Source organism: Haliotis rubra, unplaced genomic scaffold, assembly GCF_003918875.1.
Source record: "Haliotis rubra isolate DU_JTF1 unplaced genomic scaffold, ASM391887v1 Scf259, whole genome shotgun sequence".
Taxonomy (NCBI): Eukaryota; Metazoa; Mollusca; class Gastropoda; order Lepetellida; family Haliotidae; genus Haliotis; species Haliotis rubra.
The window spans coordinates 798,754-814,058 of NW_025766658.1; the positions used below are offsets into that span (position 1 = coordinate 798,754).

Sequence of the window (15,305 nt, forward strand, 5' to 3'; positions counted from 1 at the left end):
TGACTGTGTAGACAATGTATTCTGACAGTCACGTGATGACAGATTCCAGATGACTGTGTAGACAATGTATTCTCATAGTCACGTGATGACCGATTCCAGATGACTGTGTAGACAATGTATTCTGACAGTCACGTGGTGACAGATTCCAGATGACTGTGTAGACAATGTGTTCTGACAGTCACGTGATGACAGATTCCAGATGACAGTGTAGACAATGTATTCTGACAGTCACGTGATGACAGATTCCAGATGACTGTGTAGACACTTTTTTATGACAGTCACGTGATGACAGATTCCAGATGACTGTGTAGAGAATGTGTTCTGACTGTCACGTGATGACAGATTCCAGATGACTGTGTAGACAATGTATTCTGACAGTCACGTGACGACAGTTTCCAGATGACTGTGTAGACGATGTATTCTGACAGTCACGTGATGACAGATTGCAGATGACAGTGTAGAGAATGTGTTCTGACAGTCACGTGACGACAGATTCCAGATGACAGTGTAGACAATGTATTCTGACAGTCACGTGACGACAGATTCCAGATGACAGTGTAGACAATGTATTCTGACAGTCACGTGACGACAGATTCCAGATGACAGTGTAGACAATGTGTTCTGACAGTCACGTGGTGACAGATTCCAGATGACTGTGTAGACAATGTATTCTCATAGTCACGTGATGACAGATTCCAGATGACTGTGTAGACAATGTATTCTGACAGTCACGTGGTGACAGATTCCAAATGACTGTGTAGACAATGTGTTCTGACAGTCACGTGATGACAGATTCCAGATGACTGTGTAGACAATGTATTCTGACAGTCACGTGGTGACAGATTCCAGATGACAGTGTAGACAATGTGTTCTGACAGTCACGTGATGACAGATTCCAGATGACTGTGTAGACAATGTGTTCTGACAGTCACGTGATGACAGATTCCAGATGACTGTGTAGACAATGTGTTCTGACAGTCACGTGATGACAGATTCCAGATGACTGTGTAGACAATGTGTTCTGACAGTCACGTGATGACAGATTCCAGATGACTGTGTAGACAATGTATTCTGACAGTCACGTGGTGACAGATTCCAGATGACTGTGTAGACAATGTGTTCTGACAGTCACGTGACGACAGATTCCAGATGACTGTGAAGACGATGTATTCTCATAGTCACGTGATAACTGCCACGTGAAGGTGGAACCCAGCTGACGACTATGCATTTGATGTTGAGAGAGTGTTCTCGAAGTCTGTTGAATTACGACAATTGTAAGGTGTTTGTATGCGCCTGAGCAAAGATTTGACATGACCTAGTATTTGAATAACCCTCTCTGACTGGGTAACGTTTTATGTTCAGAGAATGACACCCCTAGCTTCCGGCCCCGTTGACTTCTTTTAAAGTAAAAAAATATCGGGCCAGGTTCACGTGCAAGGGATGCACGTGTTGTATCAGAATATATGCATGTATATTGGTTAATGAATTTTATGGGGCGTCTCGTTTCATGTGAGTGTGCGTGATGGAGGGTGTGGGGGTAGGGTTGGGGGTGGAGGAGGCGCCAACTCCTATTGCATTCGCATTTACCTCCAGCATTCCGCTCTTAATGATCTTAACACACGCGACTCTATGTATCCTTACATATATACCCGTACATATACCCGTACATACCCGGACATATGCAATTGCTCATGTCAGAAGGCAGAGAATGTAATTACAATAGGCCCCGGCGTCTCTCAACTTCTCACTCTTGGGATCCCGGCAATTTCTTTTACTTCACCTGTAGCTTTTGTATAAATAAGGGACGTTAAACTGCAAGGGGGAATTAATACAAGGTACTATTGTCCCACTCACGTTGTAGCATATACGTCCAGGCATAAACGCCATATACATTTTGTATTTAGTATTGTATACCGGGACCACGTGCCCAGACACGACCTGGCCAGTTAGTCAGTCCACTCTGGGGTATATTAAACAATTCTCGCACCTCCATATGCACGGCTGTAATTTATGAATATAAATGATATTTAAAAGGTTGATGTGAAAGAGTTCAAGTTCATAGTCACATCGGGCAGTATTTTAGCCATATCGTCACTGCGAGAGAGAGAGAGAGAGAGAGAGAGAGAGAGAGAGAGAGAGAGAGAGAGAGAGAGAGAGAGAGAGAGAGAGAGAGAGAGAGAGAGAGAGAGAGAGAGAGAGAGAGAGAGAGAGTTTTCAGAGAGTAATAGGCCTGTGTGTAATATGTTTAGTATTTCGTGTTATACGCGCAAATATTTGAAATACATTTGTGGTCATTACAGTTTTCTGAATTATGTTTCTGAAAGAGTAATCTTTCAATATCTAAAGAAATATGACTGAAAAAGATTATATCTTTTGAACTTGATATCTTTTGAATTTTCCACAGAAATTTGCATAAAGAGTCTTATTTTTCATCGCGGAGGCTAATGTGGTGCATGTGGGCTTTAATACAGATTTTAGTCAGAGATTAAACATTTCACTTTTTTGTGTGTTTGCGAGCTTTCAGCGGTTACCACCAACAGCGATCAGCTGATTCAGCGTTAGAACGGCCTTGACCTCCAAAGCTGCGCACACACCCCCTAGACCCGCCCCGATTCTAGCCACTCACAGCCGTGCCGGTCCACGTGGTCTTCCAAATATGGTATTGGCGGCCTGGTTACTGGGATGTCCTGGCCGTGAAGAGAACGAGCTATTGAATCTCCTCTACGCGTCAGCGGCCATCAACAATGCTGTGACCGGCGTAATGACGATCGGATTTCAATGTCAATGCATGTTTGTCACCGACTGGCTTCCGGTGGCCTGCTTAAAAGCCAGGGTCCCCGAGCCAGCTGATCATCCAGCCTCAAACAGCTGATCGAGCAAGTAACATCTACAGAAGCAAGTTTCTCCATCCAGAAAAAACCTGAAGTACAGATTGTAAGTGGCATTTCAATTTCTTATTTCGTTCCTGTTTGTTGGCTTTATAAGTTTTCTGTTTGACTACGTTTAATCGTTTGGAAAGTTACAAATTTATAATTTATATGTAGCTCTGAAAAACACGTAAATGTGTGTCAGCACATGTTAGTCGAATATACGATTTTGGACTTTCAGCTTTATTGTTAATAGCCCTCTTTATCAGTTTTATTTTCAACGGGTTTGAAACTCGAAAATTCTTTGTTTTAAATGTAGCAAGTGAGATGAATATGTCTTCCAAAAAATGTCCGAAATTTTTCTTTTTGTTCAAAGTTTTTTTATGCTTCGTTTTGTAACTACAAATTTTAAAACTACCCGGATAAATATCTAACCGTGTCATTCATATCGCCGTCTTCGCAGACGTAAATGGTGTCGCGCCACGTGGTGACGACGTACTTCGCGGATATTCCGTAATTGAACTTTCTTTTAAAAGCGCACGTGAGATAAAGTATTTTTTCACAGGTCTACATTGTTCTTAAGGTATTTTCTTTCTTTAACCGGGCCACTGCGCATCCATTATCTAGTTAATGGTAACTTGTAGGGGTTTTGTCTTTGGTTAATTAGGAGCGTTGATAACTATTGGACAAAACTACAACGGTAATTATGGGTACATAGTGGTTGTTGAACGACTTTAATTAAAACGTGCCTTAAGTGCCAGTAGGTCCGACCTTTGTCCCATCGTAACGCTTGAATAACTCCAACTTTTAGCGTTATTACGTACCAATCTGTGCTTATATCTACAATGCTCGTTATTTGAGAGGGGGACTGGGTTGTTTCATACGGGTACTTGACCGAGGACAACAGCTGGTGACATGTGTACTTACTTTTATTAACTTCAGATGAATCTGGACATGCTTAGGGAACCGGTATATTGGGTACTATTTGAACGTAACCATTGTAGCTAATGGAAACACTACCAATTAAATACTTATAGATACTTGTATGTTGCCACTTAAAGGGAGAGTCAGTACAGAAAAAAGGCAGGGGGGGGGGGGGGATTTGTGTCGTTATTGGAGTGTATTGTTCTATGTGATTGTGTGACAAGAGAACATTGTTTAAATGTGTTTAAGTGGCATTTAGAAGTTGGTGTGATGGAAGAACGAGGAGAGTTCTATGGATGTACACCTTCTTAATATAAATATTAGCGACGTTTCGGTGTAGCTTGATAACGGTGTTAGTAGCCATCATTTGCTTGATAACGGTGTTAGTAGCTACACCGAAACGTCGCTCATATTATATTAAGAAGTTGTATATCCATAGAACTCTTCTCGTTGTTCGTTGCTTAAATTCCCATTTGCTCCGAACTAGTTCCCTCTTTAAACAATTACTGGAAATCGACATGTCGTTGACTAGAACCCCCTTTAATCGTTTCAGTCTTCTACCCAATCAACGCTGGCACTGCCCTATATAACAGTAAACCACTTTGTATTCGATCAAACTATCATCCTTAACTTACGCTCGTCAAACATAACATTTTATGTCATTGCTAGTTGATACGACGTGGGGACATGCTATATTTACGTTGTTCTTCTATTCCAGATCCGCAATGGAAGTAACAAGACTAGTGTCCGTTTGTCTGTCCGTCCTCGTCCTGTCCCAGGTCTTGCTGGCCAATCCCTACGGGTCACGTGACACCGACACTGCCCTCGGTGAAGATGTTGCCAACCTCGCCCAGGATCTCGTGAGATGTGAGTATTCTTGTGAAAAGAAACACCTCTCAAAAACTACTAGTAGCTAAAAACGCTTTACCACAATGATTGAATAAACTCAGTCTCCATTATCCAAATTACACAGGATGTTTTACACCTTATACTGGAAATAAATCTTGTTAAATGCATGCTCGTTTTTTTTTGTTGTTGAAAGAATGGAAGAGTTACATTTGTCAGAATGACAAAAGGAACCCTTGCCAGTGACATGTAGCTATTCCGATATTATTTTGGCGCTACGACTGTTTTTTGGTTTTCATAACTTAAGTGTGTTTCACATTTAATATAACCAAGTGATTTTAAATGTTTTTTGTTCATTTTCAGTATTTGAGGACGCTCGACGCGAGAGTAGTGAAAGTTCCGATGAGCGTCGTGCCAAGAGATACGTCCACTTCAACATCGGCAGCGACCACCAGTTGCCCCGCCGCAGTTACCGCAATCGCCGCATCCACCATGACCGTCGTCGTGCACGTGGTGGTGTTCAAGTGTCCAGAGTCTAAGCTGTCGCCGTGCAACACCCTCACATAGAAACCTTGATCTACTGTGACGTCATAGTGTGATGGCGTCATAACGTGATGATGTCACAGTGACTCAATGCTGTGATATAGCTGTCTCATCATTTCCGTTCTTCCCTCAAGGAGTGCCCTGTCAGGACATTGTAAGGACTTTGAAAGTCATGGTATAATTCTTATATCAACATGTATGTAGGTGTTTTTGTCGACATACGATTGCCTCAAACGCGGTGGTGTATCATTGATACTGCAATATTGTTTTTGGTTTTAAGATACGTATTGTCTAACTCGGTTATTTTTACAGCACCGTGACAAGGAAGCATGGAGATTTAATAGGGCATATCTGGTGCAATTTCTCCTTTAAATCACAGTCACTAAAATCTGCCACCTGAAAATAGAAATATGTTTCTCTCAAGTGGACAATTGCCAATTGTGATAGTAACTACCTGGCGTAGAATGATAACCATTTATTGTATGTGGATTGTACGAATGGAAAGAAGAACGACTGTGGAATGAATGAGTGAAGAAATGAATGTATGAAGAAAAAAATCTCATTTTGAATCGAGAACGATAGGGTATAATTCTGCGAATTTATCTCGTGTTAATAGCAATGTATGAGTACATATGCTGCTCTATTTATGAGATCTCAAAGATCGCGAGTTCTGTTGCGTGAGTTGACGCGAAAACGCAGAGAATGATCAAAGTTGTTGTATTTGTGTAAGTTATATGTTCGCCCTCTCATACACCACATATGTTAGCGTGTCAAGGGAACTTTACTGTGAATATGTCCGTGAAGTATTGCTTAAGTTAATGTGAATAAATGAATTACACTTAACCCGTTTTGGTTCGTGTTTTTCTTGAGTATTTTAGTCACGTGATGTCATGTCAATATGAACTTGGTCATAATTGGTCTGTACCTGTTACATGATGTGTTTTAGATATAGTGTCACAAATGACTGGCGAGGGCGGTGGGGTGGATGGGGGTATAACGTCGCGTTACTGACAGATGAACGTACACAGAGACGTGTATACCTCTGGCTGTCTGTACCAGCCCGGTGTTACAGCAACAGCCCACTAGCATGTCATGTCAAACCCAATCAGACTCCGACCTACCAGTCCCTGTATCCCGTCTGTATCGAACAGCAGGCAGGGAAACAACAAGTGTCATCTTTTAGGCTCTGGTAGTGGTTCCTGTATGACGTAGCCCTCCGATCTAGGGGCAAACTCATTATCATCTGGACCATAGATCGGTGTAACCATGGTCTGTTGACCAATTCACCACTTAACTACTGTCGGCCTCGGGCTTTTATCCATGTCTTACTTTTCTTAATGGTCGATGGCATTAATCCAACTAACACACTCACTAACTCACCAACTGTCATAGTGCCGACAACATTCACACAGGGAAGATGGTAAAACATTTTACATTATGGGCCAGGTTGTGGTTGGTTGCGGGGGTGGTAGTGATGGGTCTGGTCTTGGTTGTGGTGGTGGTTGATGGGTCTGGTGGTGAGTGGTGATGGGTCTGTGTTGATGGGTCTGTTTGCTTGGTTGTGGGGTGATAGTGATTGTGTGGTTGTGGGGATGGTAACACACTCACTGACTTGTCTCTGGACAACATTCACACAGGGAAGATGGTTGGTTATTATGGGTGGTAGTGATTGTCGGGGGTGGTAGTGATGGGTCTGGTTGTGGTGGTTGTAGGGTTGGTGATAAGTCTGTTTGAGCTTGGTTGTGGGGGTGATAGTGATTGTCTGGTTGTGGGGATGGTAGTGGTGTCTCTGGTTGTGGTTGGTTGAGGGGGTGATAGTGATTGTCTGGTTGTGGGGGTGGTAGTGGTGTCTCTGGTTGTGGTTGGTTGAGGGGTGATAGTGATTGTCTGGTTGTGGGGGTGGTAGTGGTGTCTCTGGTTGTGGTTGGTTGAGGGGGTGATAGTGATTGTCTGGTTGTGGGGATGGTAGTGGTGTCTCTGGTTGTGGTTGGTTGAGGGGGTGGTAGTGATTGTCTGGTTGTGGGGATGGTAGTGGTGGGTCTGGTTGTGGTTGGTTGTGGGGTGATAGTGATTGTCTGGTTGTGGGGATGGTAGTGGTGTCTCTGGTGGTGTGGTTGGTTGGTGAGGGGTGTAGTGGTGACTCTCTGGTTGTGGTTGGTTGTGGGGGTGGTAGTGGTGTCTCTGGTTGTGTAGTTGGTTGAGGGGTGGTAGTGATTGTCTGGTTGTGGGTGGTGGTAGTGGTGTCTCTGGTTGTTGTGGTTGGTTGTGGGGTGGTAGTGATTGTCTGGTTGTGGGGATGGTAGTGTGTGTCTCTGGTTGTGGTTGGTTGAGGGGGTGGTAGTGATGGGTCTGGTTGTGGTTGGTTTGTGGTGGTGGTAGTGTGGTTGTCTGGTTGTAGGGATGGTAGTGGTGGTGTCTCTGGTTGTGGTTGGTTGTGGGGTGGTGGTAGTGATTGTCTGGTTGTGGGGATGGTAGTGTGGTGATGGTTTGTGTTGGTTGTAGGGGTGGTAGTGATTGTCTGGTTGTGGGGTGGTAGTGATGGGTGTGGTTGTGAGGGGGGTGGTAGTGATGGGTGTGGTTGTGGGGATGGTAGTGATGGGTGTGGTTGTGGGGGTGGTAGTGATGGGTCTGGTTGTGGGGGTGGTAGTGATGGTTCTGGTTGTGGGGGTGAAAGTGATGGGTGTGGTTGTGGTTGGTAGTCGGTGTAGTAGTGATGGGTTTGGTTGTGATGGGTTGTGGGGGTGGTAGTGAAGGGTTGGGGTGGTAGTGATGGGTTTGGTTGTGTGGTTGGTAGTGTAGGAAGTGGTAGTGATAAGGTGTGGTTGTGGGTGTTGGTTGTGGGGGTTGGTAGTGATAGGGTGTGGTGGGTGTGGTTGTGGGGGGTGGTAGTGATGGGTCTGGTTGTGGGGTGGTAGTGATGGGTCTGGTTGTGGGTTGGTAGTGATGGGTCTGGTTGTGGGGGTTGTGGTGTAGTGATGGGTGTGGTTGTGGGGGTTGGTAGTGATGGGTGTGGTTGTGGGGTTGGTAGTGATGGGTCTGGTGATGGGTTTGGTAGTGATGGGTGTGGTTGTGGGGTGTGGTAGTGAAGGGTTGGGGTGGTAGTTGTGGGGGTGAGTGAGTGTAGTGATGGGTGTGGTTGTGGGGTGTGGTAGTGATGGGGTTGTGGTTGTAGGGGGTGGTAGTGATTGGTCTGGTTGTGGGGGGGTGAAGGTAGTGATGTCTGTGGTTGTGGTTGTGGTTGTGGGATGGTAGTGATGTAGAGTCTGGTTGTGGGGATGGTAGTATGTGGTTGTGGTTGTGGTGGTTGGTTGTAGGGGTGATAGTGATGATGGGTCTGGTTGTGGGGGGGTGGTAGTGATGGGTCTGGTTGTGTGGGGTGGTAGTGATGGGTGTGGTTGTAGGGGTGGTAGTGATGGGTCTATGTTTGTGGTTGGTTGAGGGGTGGTAGTGATAGGTCTGGTTGTGGGGATGGTAGTGGTGGGTGTGGTTGTGGGGTTGTGGTAGTGATAGTGTCTGGTTGTGGGGTGGTAGTAGTGATAGGTGTGGTTGTAGGTTGGTAGTGATGGGGTAGTTGTGTTGATTGTTGGTTGTGGGGTGGTAGTGGTGGGGTCTGGTTGTGAAGTTGGTTGAGGGGTGATAGTGATAGGTCTTGGTTGTGGGGATGGTAGTGATGGGTGTGGTTTGGTGGTAGTGGGTAGTAGTGATAGTGATTGTCTGGTTGTAGGGGTGGTAGTGATAGGTCTAGTTGTGGTTGGTTGTAGGGGTGGTAGTAGTGATAGGTCTGGTTGTAGGCTGTGGTAGTGATAGGTGAGTGGTTGTAGTTGGATTAGTGGTAGTAGTGATCTGGTGTGGTTGTGGTGGTGAAGTAGTGATAGGTGTGGTTGTAGGGGTAGTAGTGATAGGATTAGTGTTAGTTGTAGGGGTGGTAGTGATAGGTGTGGTTGTATTTGGTAGAAGGTGTAGTAGTGATAGGTGTGGTTGTGTGGGTTGGTTGTAGGTAGTAGTGATAGGGTTTGGTTGTGATAAGGTTGTTGTGAGTGGTAGTGATAGGTGTGGGTTAGGTTGTGAGTAGTGATAGTGTGTGGTTGGTTGTAGGGGTGGTAGTGAGTGATAGTTGTGATTGTGGTTGGTTGTAGGGGTGATGGTAGTGATGTCTCTAGTTTGTAGTTGGTTGAGAAGTGGTAGTGATTGTCTGTTGTTGTGGGGATAGTAGTAGTGATGGTTGTGGTTGATTGTTGTGGGGTGGTAGTGATTGTCTAGTTGTGGGGATGGTAGTGATGAAGGTCTGGTTGTAGTTGGTTGTGGGAGGTAGTAGTGATAGGTCTGGTTGTGGGGATGGTAGTGATAGGTCTGGTTGTATGGGGTTGTGAAAGTAGTAGTGATGGGTTGGTTGTGGTTGGTAGTAGAGTGTAGTAGTGATAAGGTTTAGTTGTGATGGGTTGTTAGTAGTGATAGGTAGTGTCTGAAGGGTTGTAGGAATTAGTAGTGATAAGGTTTAGTTTGATTAGTAGTGTAGGAGGTGTAGTTGTGGACAAGTAGTAGTGATGGGTGTAGTTGTGGGGTTAGTAGTGATAGGTCTAGTTGTGATTGTTGGTTGTAGAGTGGTAGTAGTAAGTGTTAGGTGTGGTTGTGGGGTGGTAGTGATGGGTGTGGTTGTATTGATAGTTGTAGTAGTGATAGGTCTGGTTGTGGTTGTGGTAGTGATAGTGAGTGGGTCTGGTTGTGGGGGTGAAAGTGATAGGTGTAGTTGTGTGATTAGTGGTAGTCAGTGGTAGTGATGATGGATGGGATAGTTTGTGATGGGTGTAGTTTGTGAGTGATGGTTTGGTTGTGGAGGTAGTAGTGATAGGTCTGGTTGTGGGATTGATAGTGATGGGTGTGGTTGTGGGGTGAGGTAGTGATTGGTCTAGTTGTAGGGGTGGTAGTGATAAGGTCTGGTTGTGATTGGTAGTTGTTGGGGTGGTAGTGATGGGTCTGGTTGTAGTTGATGGTAGTAGGTAGTAGTGAGGTCTGGTTGTGATGGTTGGTTGTAGGGGTGGTAGTGATGGGTCTGGTTGTAGGGATTGTAGTGATGGGTGTTGTAGGGGATAGTAGTGAAGGGTGTAGTTGTGGGGGTGGTAGTGATGGGTTTGGTTGTGGGGTGTGGTAGTGATAGGTCTGGTTGTGGTTGGTAGTAGTTGTAGTTGTAGTAGTGATGGGTTTTGGTTGTGATGGGTTGTGGGTCTGGTTGTAGTGAAGGGTTAGGGTAGTAGTGATGGGTCTGGTTGTGGGGATGGTAGTGATAGGTGTGGTTGTGGGGGTCTGGTTGTGATTGATGGTTGTGAAAGGGGTGATAGGTAATGAGGGTCTAGTTGTGATTGATAGTTGTAGTTTGGTTAGTTGTGGTCTGGTTGTGATGGAGTCTAGTTTGTAGGGATAGTTGTAGTAGTAGGTATGGTTTTGTGGTTAGTTGTGGGGGAAGTAGTAGTGATAGGTCTGGTTGTGAGGGATAGTAGTAGTAGTGATGGGTATGTGGTTGGTTGTAGGGGATTGTGGTAGTGATAGGTGTAGTTTGATTGATAGTTGTAGTGAAGTGTAGTGATAGGTCTGGTTGTGGGGGTGGTAGTGATGGGTGATGGTGGTTGTGATTGATAGTTGTAGGGTGAGTAGTGATGGGTCTGGTTGTGATGGATGGTGGGGGTGATAGTGATGGGTCTGGTTGTGAGTAGTAGTGATGGGTCTGGATGTGGTCTGTTGGTTGTTGTGGGGTGATAGTGATGGGTCTGGTTGTGATTGATGGTTGTGGGGTGTAGTAGTGATGGGTCTGGTTGTGATTGATGGTTGTGGGGGTGGTAGTGATGGGTCTGGTTGTGATTGATGGTTGTGGGGGTGGTAGTGATGGGTCTGGTTGTGATTGATGGTTTTGTGGGGGTGGTAGTGATGGGTCTGGTTGTGATTGATGGTTTAGGGGTGATAGTGATAGGTGTGATAGTGATGGGTCTGGTTGTGATTGATGGTTGTAGGGGGTGATAGTGATGGGTCTGGTTGTGATTGATGGTTGTAGGGGTGGTAGTGATGGGTCTGGTTGTGATTGATGGTTGTAGGGGTGATAGTGATGGGTCTGGTTGTGATTGATGGTTGTAGGGGGTGGTAGTGATGGGTCTGGTTGTGATTGATGGTTGTGGGGGTGATAGTGATGGGTCTGGTTGTGATTGATGGTTGTAGGGGTGGTAGTGATAGGTCTGGTTGTCTGGTTTGTGATTGATGTGATTGATGGTTGTGGGGTGATAGTGATGGGTCTGGTTGTGATTGATGGTTGTAGGGGTGGTAGTGATGGGTCTGGTTGTGATTGATGGTTGTAGGGGTGATAGTGATGGGTCTGGTTGTGATTGATGGTTGTAGGGGTGGTAGTGATGGGTCTGGTTGATTGTGATTGATGGTTGTCTGGGGTGATAGTGATGGGTCTGGTTGTGATTGATGGTTGTAGGGGTGGTAGTGATGGGTCTGGTTGTGATTGATGGTTGTAGGGGAGTGGTAGTGATGGGTCTGGTTGTGATTGATATGGTTGTAGGGATTGTAGTAGTGATGGGTCTGGTTGTGATTGATGGTTGTAGGGGTGATAGTGATGGGTCTGGTTGTGATTGATGGTTTGTAGGGGTGAGTAGTGATGGGTCTGGTTGTGATTGATGGTTGTAGGGGTGAGTAGTGATGGGTCTGGTTGTGATTGATGGTTGTAGGGGTGATAGTGATGGGTCTGGTTGTGATTGATGGTTGTAGGGGTGGTAGTGATGGGTCTGGTTGTGATTGATAGTTGTAGGGGTGATAGTGATGGGTCTAGTGGCAGTGGAGGGACTGAGTGGTAAACGTGATAGTAGTGTGATATTGGTAGTTATGTTGTATAATGATAGGTCTAGCATTGGCAGGATTAATAGTTGGGAAGCTGAAAGAGGTAATGTATATAGTAGTGAAAGTCAGGTAGTGTTGGTGCTGGTTGTGCGGGATTAAAAGTTGGGAAGCTGAAAGAGGTAATGTATATAGTACTGAAAGTCAGGTAGTGGTGGTGCTGGTTGTGCGGGATTAAAAGTTGGGAAGCTGAAAGAGGTAATGTATATAGTAGTGAAAGTCAGGTAGTGGTGGTGCTGGTTGTGTTACGGTCGGTAACTGAAGTGGATGTAACGCAGGTCTCAGATCTTAACCCTTGATCATGTTTTCTAGGCGTGTCCAGCAGATGAAGCTCACACCTGTCTGATGTATATTTGTCGCACCCTTAACCGTATTCGCATTCTTGATACGTAAAATGAATTTACATTTACACTTGTCCACAATTATTTCGACACGTATTCAAATTCGTAACTAAATAGTGGTATGTGAACGTTTGCTCAGTTGAAAGGACCACTCATGCCCTGAGTTACTTACCATTGTCAGTGACAGCAATCCTTGTTGTAGGGCATGTCCTTGACCGACATGATGGCCTTGAACTTGAATACATTGACATTGACTTTCTACAGTACCCTAACCCAAATAAACAAACGAGCTCAAACATGGGAAACGTGAAATTGTTCCTGTATGACATAGTCCTCGGATCTAGGGGCAAACTCATTATAATCTGGACCATGGATCGGTGTAACCATGGTCTGTTGACCAATTCTCCACTTAACTACTGTCGGCCTCGGGCTTTTATCCAAGTCTTACTTTTCTTAATGGTCGATGGCATTAATCCAACTAACACACTCACTAACTCACCAACTGTCACAGTGCCGACAACATTCACACAGGGAAGATGGTAAAACATTATACATTAGGGGTCTGGTTGTGGTTGGTTGTAAGGGTGGTAGTGATGGGTCTGTTTGTGCTTGGTTGTGATGGTGGTAGTGATGGGTCTGTTTGTGGTTGGTTGTGGGGGTGGTAGTGATGGGTCTGTTTGTGGTTGGTTGTGGGGGTGGTAGAGATGGGTCTGTTTGTGGTTGGTTGTGGGGGTGGTAGAGATGGGTCTGTTTGTGGTTGGTTGTGGGGGTGGTAGAGATGGGTCTGGTTGTGGTTCGTTGTGGTGGTGGTAGTGATTGTCTGGTTGTGGTGGTGAGTGGTGGTAGTGATGGGTCTGTATGTGGATGTTTGTGCTGGTGGTAGTAATGGGTCATTATATGTGGTTGGTTGTGGTGGTGGTAGTGATGGGTCTGGTTGTGGTTGGTTGTATGGTGGGTAGTGATTGTCTGGTTGTGGGGGTGGTAGAGATGGGTCTGTTTGTGGTTGGTTGTGGGGGTGGTAGAGATGGGTCTGTTTGTGGTTGGTTGTGGGGGTGTAGTAGAGATGGGTCTGTTTGTGGTTGGTTATGGGGGTGAGTAGGAGATGGGTCTGTTTGTGGTTGGTTGAGGGTGGTGGTAGAGATGGGTCTGTTTGTGGTTGGTTGTGGGGTGATAGAGATGGCAGGTCTGTTTGTGGTTGGTTGAGGGATGGTAGTAGTGATTGTCTAGTTGTAGGGATGGTAGTGTGTCTCTAGTTGTGGTTGGTTGAGGGGGTGGTAGTGATTGTCTGGTTGTGGGGGGTTGGTAGTGATGTGTCTCTGGCTGTGGTTGGTTGAGTGGGTGGATGTGTCTAGATGTGGGGATAGTACTGATGGGTCTGTATATGTGGTTGGTTGTAGTGGTGGTGGTAGTGATGGGTCTAGTTGTGGTTGGTTGTGATGGTGGTAGTGATGGGTCTGGTTGTGGTTGGTTGTGGTGGTGGTAGTGATGGGTCAGTATGTGGTTGGTTGTGCTGGTGGTAGTGATTGTCTGGTTGTGGTGTTGGTGGAAGTGATGGGTCTGTATGTGGTTGGTTTTAGTGGAGGTAGTGATGAGTCTGGTTGTGGTTGGTTGTAGGGGGTGGGAGTGATTGTCTGGTTGTGGGGGTGGTAGTGATGGCTCTGGTTGTGGTTGGTTGTGGTGGTGGATTTGTGATTGGTGTGGTTTTTTGGTTGGTTGTGGTGGTGGTAGTGATGGGTCTGGTTGTGATGGGTTGTGGTGGTGGTAGTGATGGGTTGTGGTGGTGGTAGTGATGGGTCTGGATTTGTGATTGGATTTGTGGGGTTGGTAGTGAAAGATCTGCTGGGGGTGGTTGGTAGTCAGTTATGTGCCCGTGATGATGGGTCTGGTTGTGATGGGTTGTGGGATGGTAGTGATGGGTCTGGTTGTGTGATGGGTAGTGATGGAGTCTGATTGTGGTGGGTTGTGATGGTGGTCGTGATGGACCTGGTTGTGGTTGGATGTGGTTGGTGGTACTGATGGGACTGGTTTGTGCTTGGTTGTGGGGGTCCTGGTAGTTATGGGTTTTGATTGATGTGGTTGGTTGTGAGGTGGTACTGATGGGACTGGTTGTGCTTGGTTGTGTGGGGGTTGGTAGTTATGGGTTTTGATGTGGTTGGTTGTGGGGTGGTACTGATGGGACTGGTTGTGCTTGGTTGTGGGGGTTGGTAGTTATGGGTTTTGATGTGGTTGGTTGTGGGGTGGTACTGATGGGACTGGTTGTGGTTGGTTGTAGCAATGGTAGTGATGGGTCTGGTTGTGCTGGGTTGCGAGGGGGTGGTAGTAGTGATGGTATTGTAGGGTATGTCCTTGACCGACATGATACCTGGCCTTGAACTTGAATACATTGACATTGACTTTCTACAGTACCCTAACCCAAATAAACAAACGATCTTAAAATGGGAAACGTGATTCTTCAAGCTGTGATTTTATTAAACACCCTGAACATTTCAACGCATATTTAAACGATGCATGATTACTGATACTGACATCTGAATTTATTGTTTGGAGTTACCCTGTACATTCACATATATTCAGTAACAATAATCATAGTTTATTGTTTGGAGTTACCCTGTACATTCACATATATTCAGTAACAATAATCATAGTTTATTGTTTGGAGTTACCCTATACATTCACATATATTCAGTAACAATAATCATAGTTTATTGTTTGGAGTTACCCTATACATTCACATATATTCAGTAACAATAATCATAGTTTATTGTTTGGAGTTACCCTATACATTCACATATATTCAGTAACAATAATCATAGTTTATTGTTTGGAGTTAATCCTAATACATTCACATATATTCAGTAACAATAATCATAGTTTATTGTTTGGAGTTACCCTGTACATTCAC

General features: G+C 45.2%; 2 protein-coding genes across 2 annotated transcripts; one reads left to right on the top strand and one right to left on the bottom strand.

The window, feature by feature from the left end:
• Nucleotides 1-2,782: 2,782 nt before the first annotated feature.
• On the top strand, nucleotides 2,783-6,023 carry LOC124279949. The gene is made up of 3 exons (XM_046715832.1): nucleotides 2,783-2,934; nucleotides 4,510-4,658; nucleotides 5,001-6,023. The coding sequence occupies exons 2-3, from the start codon at nucleotides 4,517-4,519 to the stop codon at nucleotides 5,174-5,176; spliced, it is 318 nt and encodes a 105-aa protein (XP_046571788.1). The 5' UTR covers nucleotides 2,783-2,934; nucleotides 4,510-4,516; the 3' UTR covers nucleotides 5,177-6,023.
• Nucleotides 6,024-6,784: 761 nt separating this feature from the next.
• Nucleotides 6,785-14,760, bottom strand: LOC124279966 (mucin-2-like). The gene is made up of 5 exons (XM_046715850.1): nucleotides 14,574-14,760; nucleotides 10,006-10,086; nucleotides 9,714-9,899; nucleotides 8,974-9,121; nucleotides 6,785-8,216 (listed from the first exon to the last, which is right to left on the bottom strand). The coding sequence occupies exons 1-5, from the start codon at nucleotides 14,758-14,760 to the stop codon at nucleotides 6,785-6,787; spliced, it is 2,034 nt and encodes a 677-aa protein (XP_046571806.1).
• Nucleotides 14,761-15,305: the final 545 nt, after the last annotated feature.